This window comes from Carassius carassius, chromosome 13 (genome assembly GCF_963082965.1).
Source record: "Carassius carassius chromosome 13, fCarCar2.1, whole genome shotgun sequence".
NCBI classification, from domain to species: Eukaryota; Metazoa; Chordata; class Actinopteri; order Cypriniformes; family Cyprinidae; genus Carassius; species Carassius carassius.
In genome coordinates, this window is record NC_081767.1 from 32,725,789 (window position 1) to 32,739,950 (window position 14,162).

Sequence of the window (14,162 nt, forward strand, 5' to 3'; positions counted from 1 at the left end):
AGGTCATATTTTGCTCAGCTGAACTAGAATATAGAAGTAAATGATTTATATTTTGAAGTTACACAAATGCACCATGAAAGTAGTGCATACAACTACAACATATACTATATTTCAGGTCTTCTAATAGTGTTAAGTGAGGAAAGGACACAATTTGAATGTGACCGATGGCAGTTCAGGATGAACTGAATGAAACGGTGTTAGAATGGCTTGATGCATGGATGTCTTAGAGGCTCGTGCTTTGCACTTCTTGAAGTTTTGGACCTTCTGTGTGTGTTTCAGTTGAAAGCGAAGAGGAGCGATTGTAACTCCAAAGCGACCCACGCAAGGAACGAATATCTTCTCACATTGGCAGCCGCTAACGCACATCACGACCGCTATTACCAGACCGACCTGGCCAGCTGCATCAAGGTGAGCACCACAGCAATGCACTGCTATTTTAATATTCATTTGTATTTATTCATATTTTTATCTTTTTTTTTTTTTTTTGTGTATACTTTTTGTAATTTTGATACTTGCTTTAGACATTTTGAATAGTTATATATATATTATATTTCCATTTAGATTTATTTTTTGTTTTAGTAATTGTAGTACTTAAATTTATTTATTTTTAAGTTTTAATTTTTCATCTTCTATTTCTATTTTATTTTATTCCAGCTTTATTTCAAAAAACGAAACTTTTTAGTTTTAGGTAGAAAAAACTCATCAGTGATGATCTCTGAACCAAGCATCATAAAGGCATAACAACGGCCTTAATTAATTCTTTAGTTAAAAACAAACAAACATCCTTTTAAGGTCTTTTCTTGGTGGATGACCTTGTGCATTATCACGTGGGTGGAGTTTGCTCCATGTCTACAGTGCTTAATTTGACTGAACATTAGAGTATTTATTTCGTCACTTCTGTTGTTGGTTGTGTATTGCACATCTTAACGTTTTACATGAGTTATGTCTGTTGGCATGAATCTAGTACAGTGGGTCACACAATGATGTTATCTATGGGCAGATCAAACTATGTACTTCCTGTGTCGATTTCCTCACAGGAAAAAGCTCCCTTGCAGAGAGAAAGAGCTGCATACTTTCTTTCTCTGCCCAGTATTGCTCCTTTACAGCTGGATAAGAGAGGTCTAGTCTTATGTCACTGAATGTCTGCTTGCATTAAGCTGTAGAAACTACTTTTACCTCCATTCTGGTGTGTCTGCATGTGTGTTTGTGTTTTAAAATCTCCTCTGGTGTTTCTAATAAGCATTGTGTCGTGCATGTAAACACACTCACTGGCTGGCGACTATGTTACAGTTCCTTTCTCGTGCAGATGTTGAATGCTTGTAATTGCTGGATTACATAACTGAATGTTTGGTGTTTGTGGTCCAGCATATCTGGCTGTGTGTGTAATAGACAGAAGTTGGCTAGGACATTGAAGCACGTCTGGTATGTGTTCACATCGTTCATGGGACTTTATCACAGCTCAGGGAACAAGTGTGGGATTAAATTAACCAAAATGTTGAAAGAACCAAAGATTTGTTGATCGAGCTGTGTTGCATCCCTTAACGTTAAACACAGATTAACAAATCAGGGATTAAAATTCTAACCTGAGTTTAAAACGAGTAATTTTGTCTGCCATGATAGATTAGTTATTGTAATTAAACAGCAGTAGTGTTAATATTGCATTTCCTTTTAACCTGTGAGTTTAAATTTAATCCACAAATGAGACTTAAATCAGAGTTTATAGTAACAGGGTTAAAGGTAAACTGTTTTAAATGTAAATTAAAACCAGGATCAAACTGCTGGTTTAAAAGTTAGGTACAACCGAATTATTAGATTAGATAAACCCAAGATTTATTTACTAAAACTAAAACCATTAAAAGCAAACAATTATTAACTATTGAAATGCAATATTGAAATATTGAAATGTTAACTGAAATAAAATAAAACATATTTTAAGTATAGTAAATTTGTGTGTGTGTGTGTGTGTGTGTGTGTTTGTGTGTGTGTGTGTGTGTGTGTGTGTGTGTGTGTGTGTGTGTGTGTGTGTGTGTGTGTGTGTGTGTGTGTGATATACGTATATATATAATAAATAGTCAAATGTATAATACCTAGACATACAAAAAAAAATGAAAACCCATTTCTAAAACTTTATCTAAAATTAAAATAGGAACTATGAAAATACAAAATTATTCAAATAATGAATAAATATGATACTACAATAACACATCCTGAGCTGTAAAAGTCCATTTTGCACTGGATGTATGGATAAAACATTTAGTTTAATATAGTGAAATATTTGTGATTTAAAGTTAAGTCAGAATGCACATCTCCATCAATAGAGCCAGATGGTGTAGTTAAAAGCAGGTGTTAACAGGGCTATGCTTAACCAACCAAACCTTGACCTTTTAGTGACGTCACCCGAAAAGGAAATTCATTTCATAAGTGGAGCAGGTAATTACACTTTGATGAAAGAGATGAAGACATTTGTTTTCCACCTTGTGCACTGATGAATATTTCACAGTAAAACCAGAAGCGTGCATTAGGAGTGTAAATAGTCATTTGGATTTCACGTTGGCTTTAACAAACCTCATGCACGGTCTGAGCACTGAGCCCATTTGCAAATACATTTTCAGCCAACCATTAAGGCCCTGTAAGATGACAAGTGTCCACTGATGCTGTGCGGTCGGGTCAGTGGATGGTTGTGCCAGTATAAATCAATGCTTCATCTCCACAGACTGACAGCCGCTCCACTCATGGCCTTATTTAGTGATGCACACCCTCTCGAATTCTTCAACATCTTTCTCAATCTTGGACCATTGGGAGCAGATATCTGGGAGAATGTGCTGGCAAAAAGACCACCACATCCTCAAAGATACATAGCGTTCTTTAGTCAAACTGGTCTAAATCTGACATCAGAGTATATGCTAGTCAAATGAGTAATTTGTGTTGGTTGAGGTGCTGTATAGCTCCACTGCCATAGAAAGAACCCGTTAAGCCCTTGTATAGTTCTTTAGAAGTTTTCTAACTCTCTTATTCTCTAAAATACAGTGTATTTCCTAAAGATAATGTGGTTCTCAACCTTTTTGCCCCCCATAAGGAAATATATTTCAGGGCCCCCACAGATGTTTGATCTCAGAAATACATAAACGTGATTCAAAACCGCATTTGCTGTTGTAGTAAATTCGCAATTATTGCAAACATACGTGAGTGGAGTAACGATCTTAAATTTAAGGAGGAGAATGGGGTTGCTCTTATGGTTTTACATCGCACCATTGGACAGAGGTGCTGTATAACACTTTTAAAGATATAGCACTTAAAGTGGTTCTCCTACGATCACGAGCCAGTGAACCACTTTTAGTGCTGTTTAGCACAATTTTTTGAGTGTAGTAGTTTTATGTTAACAATTTATACAGAGATGTTTTATTTGTAACTACAGAAGTGAGGCATTTCAAGACATAAAACAGACATAAAAAGGCACATGGCATCATGGGTGATGGAGAACTGAAACAGATTAACAGAACTAAAGCAGTACACGTTAAAAGGTGACAGTGAAATATATTAAGCTACATTAACCATGATGAAAGTCACTCTTATAAAAGTAACACGTATTTTGCCGCAATACAAATAAAGGCACCGTTATGCAGTACATGATTAGTACATGCCCGCATTATCCAGTTGGCTCCTGCCCTTTATTAGGGAAAGTTGTGGCCTAATGGTTAGAGAGTCTGACTCGAAATCGAAAGGTTGTGAGTTCGAGTCTCGGGCCGGCAGGAATTGTGGGTGCTCTCTCCACCCTCAATACCATGACTGAGGTGCCCTTGAGCAAGGCACTGAACCCCCAACTTCTCCCCGGCCGCCGCAGCATCAATGGCTGCCCACTGCTCTGGGTGTGTGTTCACAGTGTGTTTGTGTGTGTGTGTGTGTGTGTGTGTGTGTGTTCACTGCTCTGTGTGTGTGCACTTTGGATGGGTTAAATGCAGAGCACAAATTCTGAGTATGGGTCACCATACTTGATATGCTGAATGTCACGTCACTTTATTAAACATATTATTAATTATTTCATCAGTTAGCATGGTTTGATATCTTACCATCTGTCTATTTACAGTTCCCATGGCATCTTGCATTTACATTTATTCAGACCTTTAAAATATACATTTGAAAATATAATCTGTATAGATTTTATTGTTTTTCATTATGAAGATTATTTAATTGGTTGGTTTTATTGTTACTATTTTACTATATTCTACTTTTTTGTTTTTGTTTTTAATCTTATGTTATTTTATTTCATTGTTTTCTATCTTATTGGTATCATTGATATACTTTTATAGTTTTTATTAATATTTAGATTTATATATGTGGGTGTAAATATAACATTTAGTTGTTTTTAGTCATTTTGAGGTTTTGTCATTTTTAATAATTTTCATATCTATGTAGTTCTTAAATTGTTATTTCTGTTTTAGGTGTTTTAGTACATCAAGTTTTTTATATTTTATTTACCATGTAACTAAATGTAAGTAGTTAAGTTTTAGTTTTACTATAACAATCCTAGCTTGCTTTAAATATATTGTATTTTTAATTAAATCAGCTTCACAGTCAGACGTTTGTATCTGATTGTTAATCTGTTGTTTAAATTTTTCTCTTTTATTTCTGCACTTCTACTCGTGATCAGACCAGACGAGCATTTAAGTGAGCATTTTTCTACTTGATGGGTCTCATTTGTCTCATAACGCAGCTATCAGCTTTTTCTCCACCGCCTCCAGAACTGAACTGCTAGTCTTCTCCTGTTCTTACCGGAGGACATCATCTGTGCTCCACTCGCTTTGTGTTTGATCGCGAGACATATGAATGCAATCCAAAAGAGAGAGAGAGAGAGAGAGAGAGAGAGAGAATCTGTCTTAAATTATTGATAGATGGAGAGTCAGTGCTTCAGGCTCCACCAAATACAGAACAACCTGCCCACCACAGCCCTTCTCCTCATCTCCCATTGGCTGAGCCGTATACTTGGTTATGGTCAATCTACTATAGCTGTACATCTATGACTTGATTATTGATGAGAATAGTCTCATAGCTTAGGCTATCCCTGGCCATGGGGACTTGGGACAAAAATGCCCCTACACAAACAAATATAATCTATTACGTCAGTGGCTAACAAAGTGAATACTGACAGTTTCAATTGCGGCATTAAATTAGGATCTGCTCATGTTGCACCGTATTTCATTTTAGGCGTTTTTACAGTGTTGCGCATTTTAACCAATCGCACACAATTCTGTTGCGTTTAGGAATGCGTTGGCCAATCAAAATCGTTCAGATGACTCATCGATAAAATTCATCAGTTTTATTGAGCACATGCACATTCGCTGACTAAATTCCGGACTCTTGCGAATTCTCTAATCATAAAAAACAAAGCACAGATGTTTGTACAATGTAAGTAAGAGATTCACTTCACAGTGTATATAGCTTCAGCGATTAGAACAATAGTTTTGTTCTTTTGAGAGTACTTAGTCTTGCGATAGATCAGTGTTAGTGATAATGTCACTTTCTATATATAATTTAATTGCTGTATGAATAATCGTGGAAAGTAAAAATTGTTGAAAGAAAATGTTATATAGCCTAATTATAATTTTTTTTACGTTTTTATAAAATTTTAATCACGTTAATTACAAATTCAGCCCCATTAAACATTTTTATTTATTTTTTTAGCCTACATGACACCTATTTCTGGTTCATGCCTAAAAATACTGGTTTATGATGTTTAATACATTTGGCTGCTTTTAGCCTTGCCCTGGAGTTGGTTCACCCTCCGCCTATGCTCATCAATCATATTTCCAGATATATTCTTAGATATATATTCCATTGGTGTCAGGGCAGATTTAAAGACTTCTTTTTCGCTGTCTTTTCCAATTTTTCTTTTCCTTGCACATTTTGTTTTTCTCAGCATAAGTGTTTCCAGGTTCATTTCTCCATGTGTCTGTGGCAGTTGCTCCGTAGTGCTCCATTTGGCGGTCCACATGTAAGGAATATTCCAGGTTAATTTACAAGTTAAACTCATAGACTAAGTGGCATATTGTCAGATGGCATTGAAAGTCATTTTGCTTGTTCCTCTGGGTTTTCATGTATTTTAAAAGCAGAAATCACAATTAAAGTAATACACTTCCAATGAAAGTTAATGGACCATGCATTTAAGAGTTTAAGAGCAGAAGTAAGGTGCTTCTATTTTTTGTAAACATGTGTTTTAGCTGTAAAATGTCAAAATTTTCCACACACTTGTGTGTTAGTTTATATGTCATATTGGTAAACTCTTAAATGTAGTGTTTTAAAAGTTTTTTGCTATGTCATGTGCTTTCGTTGTGCGCTAATTTTTACAATGAAAGCACATAAATAAAAAAAATTATCCAAAAATATTTTGGTGAAACCTGAAACCTTGTTTTGAGCTTTGCAGATGTCCATAAAAAGTCTTGAATCAGTTCATTAAATTCAGCACAATTAAAAAATTTCTAAATGTCATGATCCGTTGCAGCACTTTTTTGTACAAACTCTGATTTCACATTGCATCATGATCCTGTTTTGAGTAGGTCTCTCTTTTAGTCCTTATTTTGCCTTATATGTTTCACGGCATCTCAGAGGTTCAAGAGAGGGGACTTTCTGCTTTCGAGATCGGTCATTGTTGTATTGTACTTGTAAATGTGAGGAAAGAGGTGAGAGCAGCCTCATATCAGATGTGTGTGTTTTGCATGTATTCTTAGATCTTATTCCTGTTTTTGTGTGCGAACCAGCCATCAAACACCATCAGCATTGTGTCACACTTCTGCTCATGTTGTTTTTTATAGAAGGTTGACATTTACTGAACTGTAAGATAATGTGGCCTCCCTAGAAACACCCAAATGCACATATATTTCTATAAATATATATACAACTAATATGCCTTCTAAAAGCTTAAAGGAGAAGTACATCCAAAAATGGCAAGGCTGTCATCATTTACACACCCTCATGTTGTTCCAACCCTGTATGGCTTCTTTCACATATCTTGTGACCAATTACTGACCCTTTTTTGAATGGTAGTGTAATTTGTTAAATATGAACTTGCATTATAAAAAACTACAATGATATAATTTAGTTTAGGTTGAGCTTTTTTTTTCTTCTAAACCTCACATTAGTATAAACATGTATAAAAATAACTTGCATATTTATTTTGATAGCCTCTATTTATAGCCAGCAGACGGCTGTTGCTAAATGTGCACCACAGGTTCATATAGAGTCTTCAAGAAATCTTCCTATGGGTGTGTGTGTGTGTGTGAGAGAGAGAGAGAGAGAGAGAGAGAGAAAATCAGTATGTGTGTGTGTGTGTAGTGGAGGGTTCATTAGTTTCCTGCAGGAGGCATTGGGGTGTAAAGTGAAGCAATTATTATGCAGCAGAAGTGTTTGTTCAGCTGATGCTTGTATTTGCTTTATGTATTTTCCTGTGCTGTGTGTGTTTGCGTGTGTTCCCATCCCATGCACTTGTAGCCACATGAATTATAGTTTTTCACACGTGGAGACACATTTGGGTATGCTTTCAGAGAGTTTGTGAATGTATAGCCTTGACAAAATAAAGAAGAAATAGTTAACCCCCCCAAAATTGCGAACTCTCTCTCAGGCTATCTGAGATGTAAATGAGAGTAACACTTTCATTCTTAAATCATTAACAAACATTATATAATTCTTGACGGATCATTAAGTAATGTATATTCAAAACCGCTATAGATATGAGATAATGTGCTTGTTAATGTTTACTAATACATTTATGATACATTACCTAAGGATCAACAGATCATTATTTCATGTAAATAAAAATGCTTAAAAATGGCATTAAACTTTTTTTATCCACTTTATCATTAAAATTAAATAAAAAAATTAAATTAAATGTATGCATTTAGCAGACGCTTTTATCCAAAGCGATTTACAGTGCATTCAGGCTAATATAACTGTTGAGGCAATAAAAATATATTTTGCACCCAAATTACAATGTGTTTTATGTTTTTAGCGAGCATTTAGTTAAACTTAACTAACGGCCCTTTACATAAACATTGTTACAGCAGCTAAAAGTCCAATGCCCATAAAGATATTAAAAGATTAGGAAACAATAAGCATTTACAAATGATGAAAAGTTTCAGCTTTAGCTTGAAAACTGCAAAAAACACAAACAAATGATTAATAAATGATTTGTTAAGATGTGTAAATGGTAGAAGTTTACACAACAAATGAAGACCGAATATATTACCTTTACTGACAGTGATTAAGAGGTAATAAATAATAATATATTAACTTAAATAGTTTGTGAAGTGCTTAAAATTACTAATTAAGCTAATTGTATACATTTGTAAAAAAAAAAAAAAAAAATAGAAAAAGCATTAGGTAATATGTGAACTGAAGTTTTAATGACATTTGTTAGCAAAAGTACATTAACAAATAAGCTGTTAACATCTGCTAAAATCATTAGATTTTTTAAAAATGAGCATGATCAGTATGAATTGAAAGTTTAATAACATTGGTAAGCATTAAATAATGATCTGTTAAGCATTATATAATGTCTATTAAAGATTTATTAATGAAATTTATTTTAAGGTATTACCTAAATGGGTTTTTTCTTCATCAGAACAGATTTTGAGAAATATAGCATTCCATAACTTGCCCATCAATTTATCATCTGCAGTGAATGGGTGCCGTCAGAATGAGAGTCCAAACAGCTGATAAAAACATCACATTAATCCACAAGTAATCCACACCACTCCAGTCCATCAGTTAACATCTGGAGAAGCAGAAATCTGCATGTTTGTTAAAAATGAATTAATATTACTTCCTCCAGGTAAAAAGTTGTCTGAATCAGGAGAAAACTATGCACATATCAAGCAAAGTCTACAAGTGAAAAAAGTCTAAAGCCGTTCTAAACAAATTTGTCTGTGGATTTGTGTGGATTTGTCTCATTTTGATGTGAGAGGGCAACAGAAGATGGACTTTTTCCTCTGTTGTTATGGATAAAGGACTTGTACTTTAGCCGGAAGAAACGGTTTAAAGTAAAAAAAAAAAACGCCTTATTGCTGGATTAGTTTCATACAAACACACAGCTTTTTGCTTCTCTAGACATTAACTGATGGACTGGTGTGGATCACTTGTGGATTATTGTGATGTTTTTTTCAGCTGTTTGGACTCTTATTCTGATGGCACCCATTCACTGCAGAACTTCCATTGGTGAGAAAGTGACGCAATTTCTCCAAATCTGATAAAGAAACAATCTCATCTTTGAAAAAAACATTTTTGACTGAACTGTTACTTTAAAATCTCTTGCAACTTAGAAAGGTGAGATAACCACATCAAGCAGGTCCCGTGGCTCTCACACATGGACGTTATGGAGTTTGAGTGTAGTGGGTGGAGGTAGACATGATCCTATCAGGAGGAAGCACAGCCTCTTTCTCCATCTCTCTCTCTCTCTCTCTCTCTCTCTCTCTCTCTCATGCATACACACACACTCAAGTGCTTCCTGACAGCGGCGCCACCTGCTGTAACTCGACGGAGTGAATCGTGAATCCAGAGCTGCTCATGGTCGGGTCTGTGTCATTTCCAGCTCATTCATACAAATCAAAGCCCTTTTCCAAAATACATTCCTACCCATTGCTGCTGAACATGGAGAGAGAGAGAGAGAGAGAGAGGGAAAAGCAGAGGTTTGGAGTTTTGTTTTTGCACGTCGAGGCCTTGGAATCTGAACTGGCTAACCTTTCCCAGCAGCTGCTGCTGTTTGAACAGTCTGCTCTGATCCGAGCGTCACAGTCCAGAGAAAACAGTCCCTCTGTTCGAAGGCTGCCGACGGGACGTTCTGTCCTTCTTTCTGTCTCTCATACAGATGTGTTTGGTGTCCATTAATGGACTCATTTTTGTTTCTCTTATTTTGTTTATTCTGTTTTTTTGTCCTGTTATTCCTTCTGTCTGTATTTTTATTAAACTGTGTTGTCCGCCGTTTTCCATTTGTCGGTCAGTTTTTCATTGTGTCTTTCTATGTTTTCACACTCTTATCATTCTATAGTTTTTTTGTATTTGTTCTACCATTATTTTTCATTCTTTTGTCAGTTGTTCTTCCCATAATTTTCTATATTTTTGGCTTCTCATTCTATCTGTCCATCATTTCATCACCGTATAGTTTTTCAATATTTTTCTGTTTATTGCCCTGTATTCTTTGGCATTTTTCTATCATTTTTTCTTTCATTCATTCTTTATTTTTTGTCTTCATCATTTTGTTCTGTCGTTTTTCTATTGCTCCATCATTTCATCATTCTGTTGTTTCATTCTGTCTGTTGTTCTTTGAATCTTTCTGTCTTATTCAATAATTCTGTCATAGTTCTTTTGTTCCATTATCTAAGATTCTTTCGTTCTATCTCATTCGTCATTTGTCATTTCTATCATTCGATTATTTTTCTATATTTTGGTCTATCACTCTGTCTATTGTTCTGTCATTTTTGTGCTTAAATCTGTTAGTTGTTCTGTCATTTCATCATTCTATCTATTATTCTACCTTTCTCATTTCACTTTTTGGAACCTCTGACCCTTTCTGAAAGCATGAGGGCATTTGTTATTTCTTCAGTTCAAACACAGACTATGTCATCTGTCTTTCTCTCTCTCTCTCTCTCTCTCTCTCTCTAGGGTCTGGAGGGGAACGTATACGATCATGTGAAGGATTATCTGATATCCTTTTGTCGGACCGAGCTGGAAGCGTTTCAAGCTGTCCACAGCACCTTCCAGTTCCTGCTGGAGAAGTCCAGTCGAGTGAGTCTCTCTCTTTCATAGTTTCATCACTCTCTTTATTCCCAAAAATAGATTCCCTCTGCCAGCGCCTCATTATCGGCTCCCATATGAAGAAATCCCCTTCACACACACACACACACACACACATCATTCCTCCGCTGCACTGACAAACACATCTGTCTGAGCACTATTTCACTGCCCAAGGGGCCCTAATTTTACATACCACTATTGTGAAACGCGCGTCTGTGTGTGCGCGCGTGTGTGTGTGTGCGCGCGTGTGTGTGCATGTGTGTGTGCGCGTGTGTGTGCGCGTGTGTGTGTGTGTGTAGAAAGGGAGAGAGTTACACAAGGAATGAAATGATCATTCTGTCATCATTTACTCACCCTTATGTCATTGCAAACCCGCAAGATGTTCTTTCTTCTGCAGAACACAAAAGATATTATGAAGACTTTGAAATTCAATTGAAATTGTGTGCGCAAAAAAGCTCTGAAGAAGAGAGAAAGAAAGAGTCTGTTTTTGGGTGAACTCTCCCTTTGAAGGAACATTTTTACATGTCATATAAACGTGTTATCTTGCTGTGTTTGTGAATTAGTTGTGATGTCATGTCCAGGTGATGCAGGATTTCAACCAGCAGCTGTTCCTGCAGGAGAACCCGGTGTTTCACAAAGCCCAAGACTTCCCGTTCCAGCCCAGCGACAGCGATACGGTGAGCGTTACACATGCGTGTTCATAAACTGATCTGCAAACAAGGAATCATGTGCTGCTGCTGTTCAAATGTTTGGAGCTAGTAAGATATCTTTTTTTTAGCAGGGATGCATTATATAAATCCAAAGTGACTGTACAGACATTTATAATGCTACAGTTCTAACGTTGTTCATCGAAGAATCATTAAAAATTAAATGTATCATAACTTTCACAAAAAAGGGGGGGGGGGCTGATATGTTCTCTGAATTTCAAGTTTATTTCTCACAGTTATGAATTTAAACTCGCAATTCCAAAATATCACCCGCAGATATCCCGCAATTATGAGATAAAAAGGTCAGAATTGTAAGATAAAAAGTCACAATTACCTTCAATCAAATAAATGCAGTCTTATTAAGCAGAATATACTTCTTTCAAAAACATGAAAAAAAATCTTACCAAGCCTGAACTTTTGAACAGTAGTGTATGTTTAAAGAAAAATGTGTCTTATTCATATAATCACTTTAGTGTGTGAATATCTCAATTCTCTATCATCTCAAATTACATTTGATTTAGTTCGAACCATGTTATGGCAGGGAACCGGCCTCTAGTTTTCACATAAACTTCTTTCTTTTTTTTTGGTTGGTTTCATTATTCAGCGTATCGGCGCTCTCTTTTCCTGTCTGTCTCTTGGTCTTCTCTCTATTTAAAGGTTTAAATTGTGTTCAGACGTTTCAGATTTTATTCAGCGTTAACGACATCATCGACACGTACCTCACAACTGCCGAAAAAACCTCGGAAATTTCATCACCACCTTCTATCTTTAGCCTGAGGCTTCTGAGAGTCTCCGGGAACAGAATGTCTTGTTCCTGTGGTGATGAAGAAACATCCCGCTGTTTAAACTCTCGTCTGTCTCTGCGCGGGCTTTAATCACCAGCCGTTTTGGGATCGTTCTCTCGTTATGCTTCAGTTCGGCTCAAGTGCGATTGAGATCTAGTTAGTCTTCCTCTTTGTATCTTTCTGCATTCTTCTGTCCGATTTTAAACTTTAGTTTCAATTTAGTGGGCTTTCATGACATAACAGCAAACTTGGTGACATTCTAACCTGCTAATTTAGTACCAATACATAGACATTGTAATAAAAACTGACTCTTCAGTAAGAGCTATTTTATTTGTATATTTAATTGGATAAAATAGCATATTTTAACAATTATATCAATTAGCTATAGAGTTTTCAAAACTGTCATTAAAATTAACGATCTCATTGATGAATTGTTGAAAGTTCTATTTTTTAACTATTATTTAAATAAAGGTATTGGAATTAGCTTGGTGTGAATTTCATTTTAAGACCTTCACTATTGTTAACCAAAATATATCAAATGTAATGCAAGTATAAAAAATAAAGTAAAAAAGGAGGATTTTAACACTTAATCTGTTTTCACTATTTAATAAATTCCTTCCTGTTTCAGCCTGTTCTATTTCACACAGTTTTTATAGTTTTTTGTTAGCACATGTTATTGCATCCTTTGCACCCAAGATTTATTAGATTACTAACTGGTAAATCACTTTAGATAAGTGTCTGTTAAAAGAAAAAATGTGAAATACAGAAACAGCAGCTTCTCTTTACATCTTTATTTTGTGTGGATGATGAAATACTTAAGATATTACTTAATTGGTTAATAAGAAGTTTTGTTGGTTTTGTAAGAAGTATTAGTTGATTAACAGCAATTCATCATCAAACACCCCATAAATAACTGTAAGGTTAGGTTTGCTCTCTCTCTCTCTCTCTCTCTCTCTCTCTCTCTCTCTCTCTCTCTCTCTTCCTTCCATCTTCCTATAGTTCAGTGTTGAATCCTGTAGTGTAATTGTTCTCTCTCACAGCTCTAGTAGTTATTAGGTACTGTGTCTGCTAATGTTAACGTCTCTGAACATCTTTCTGACTGCTCTGCTGATTCTAACCCTGTTTTTCTGTCCTCTAACAGCCTGTTTCTAACCTTCTCTTAACCCCACCTCATGCGTGTGTGTGATGTGATGTGTGTGCGTGCCCATCTTTCCTCCTCTCCGGCTCAGACTCTGAGTTCTGTGCAGCAGTTGGTGGACATTGAGCCATCGACGGTCAGTGTGATGAGAATGACTCTGGCGCAGGTACCACAATATCTGTTGGACTTGATTTCCCATCATGCATCAGTCTCGTGTAGCCATCATCAACTCACCATTGTTGTTGTTTGCATGCTGACATCAGCCTGTGCACAAATTTAAAGGGAAAATTTCATCATGGAATTCAAGTCTTTCGTTGTTCCTTTTAAAAGTGAATTGTGTAATTTTCGCACCACTAGCAGCACCAATTACAGTCTATGAATTTGATTGGCCAGACTGGGTGTGTAAACAACATATATATATATATATATATATATATATATATGACCGTGGACCACAAAACCAGTCATAATGGTCTTTTTTTTTAAATAAGCTTTCCATTGATGTATGGTTTGTTAGGATAGAACAATATTTGACCAAGAATCTGAGGGTGCAAAAAAAACCGAAATATTGAGAAAATTGCCTTTAACGTTGTCCAAATTATGTTCATAGCAATGCATATTACTAATACAAAATCTGTTGTGATATATTTACAGTAGGACATTTACAAAATATCTTCATTAAACATGATCTTTACATAATATCCTTATGATTTTTGGCATAAAAGAAAAATCTATCATTTTGACCCATACAAT

The 14,162-nt window shown here is 35.7% G+C and overlaps 1 protein-coding gene across 2 annotated transcripts in view; it reads left to right on the forward strand.

Moving 5' to 3' along the window:
• The window catches only part of LOC132156378 (F-BAR and double SH3 domains protein 2-like), an 85,991-nt gene that overhangs the window by 54,843 nt on the left and 16,986 nt on the right, over window positions 1-14,162 (forward strand). Inside the window, exons 8-11 of one of the 2 annotated variants that reach the window (XM_059565363.1) lie at window positions 280-408; window positions 10,648-10,770; window positions 11,361-11,456; window positions 13,501-13,575. In XM_059565363.1, the coding sequence (XP_059421346.1) occupies window positions 280-408; window positions 10,648-10,770; window positions 11,361-11,456; window positions 13,501-13,575 (423 nt within the window). The remainder of the gene's footprint in view (window positions 1-279; window positions 409-10,647; window positions 10,771-11,360; window positions 11,457-13,500; window positions 13,576-14,162) is intronic. The other variant, XM_059565364.1, reaches the window with a different exon arrangement.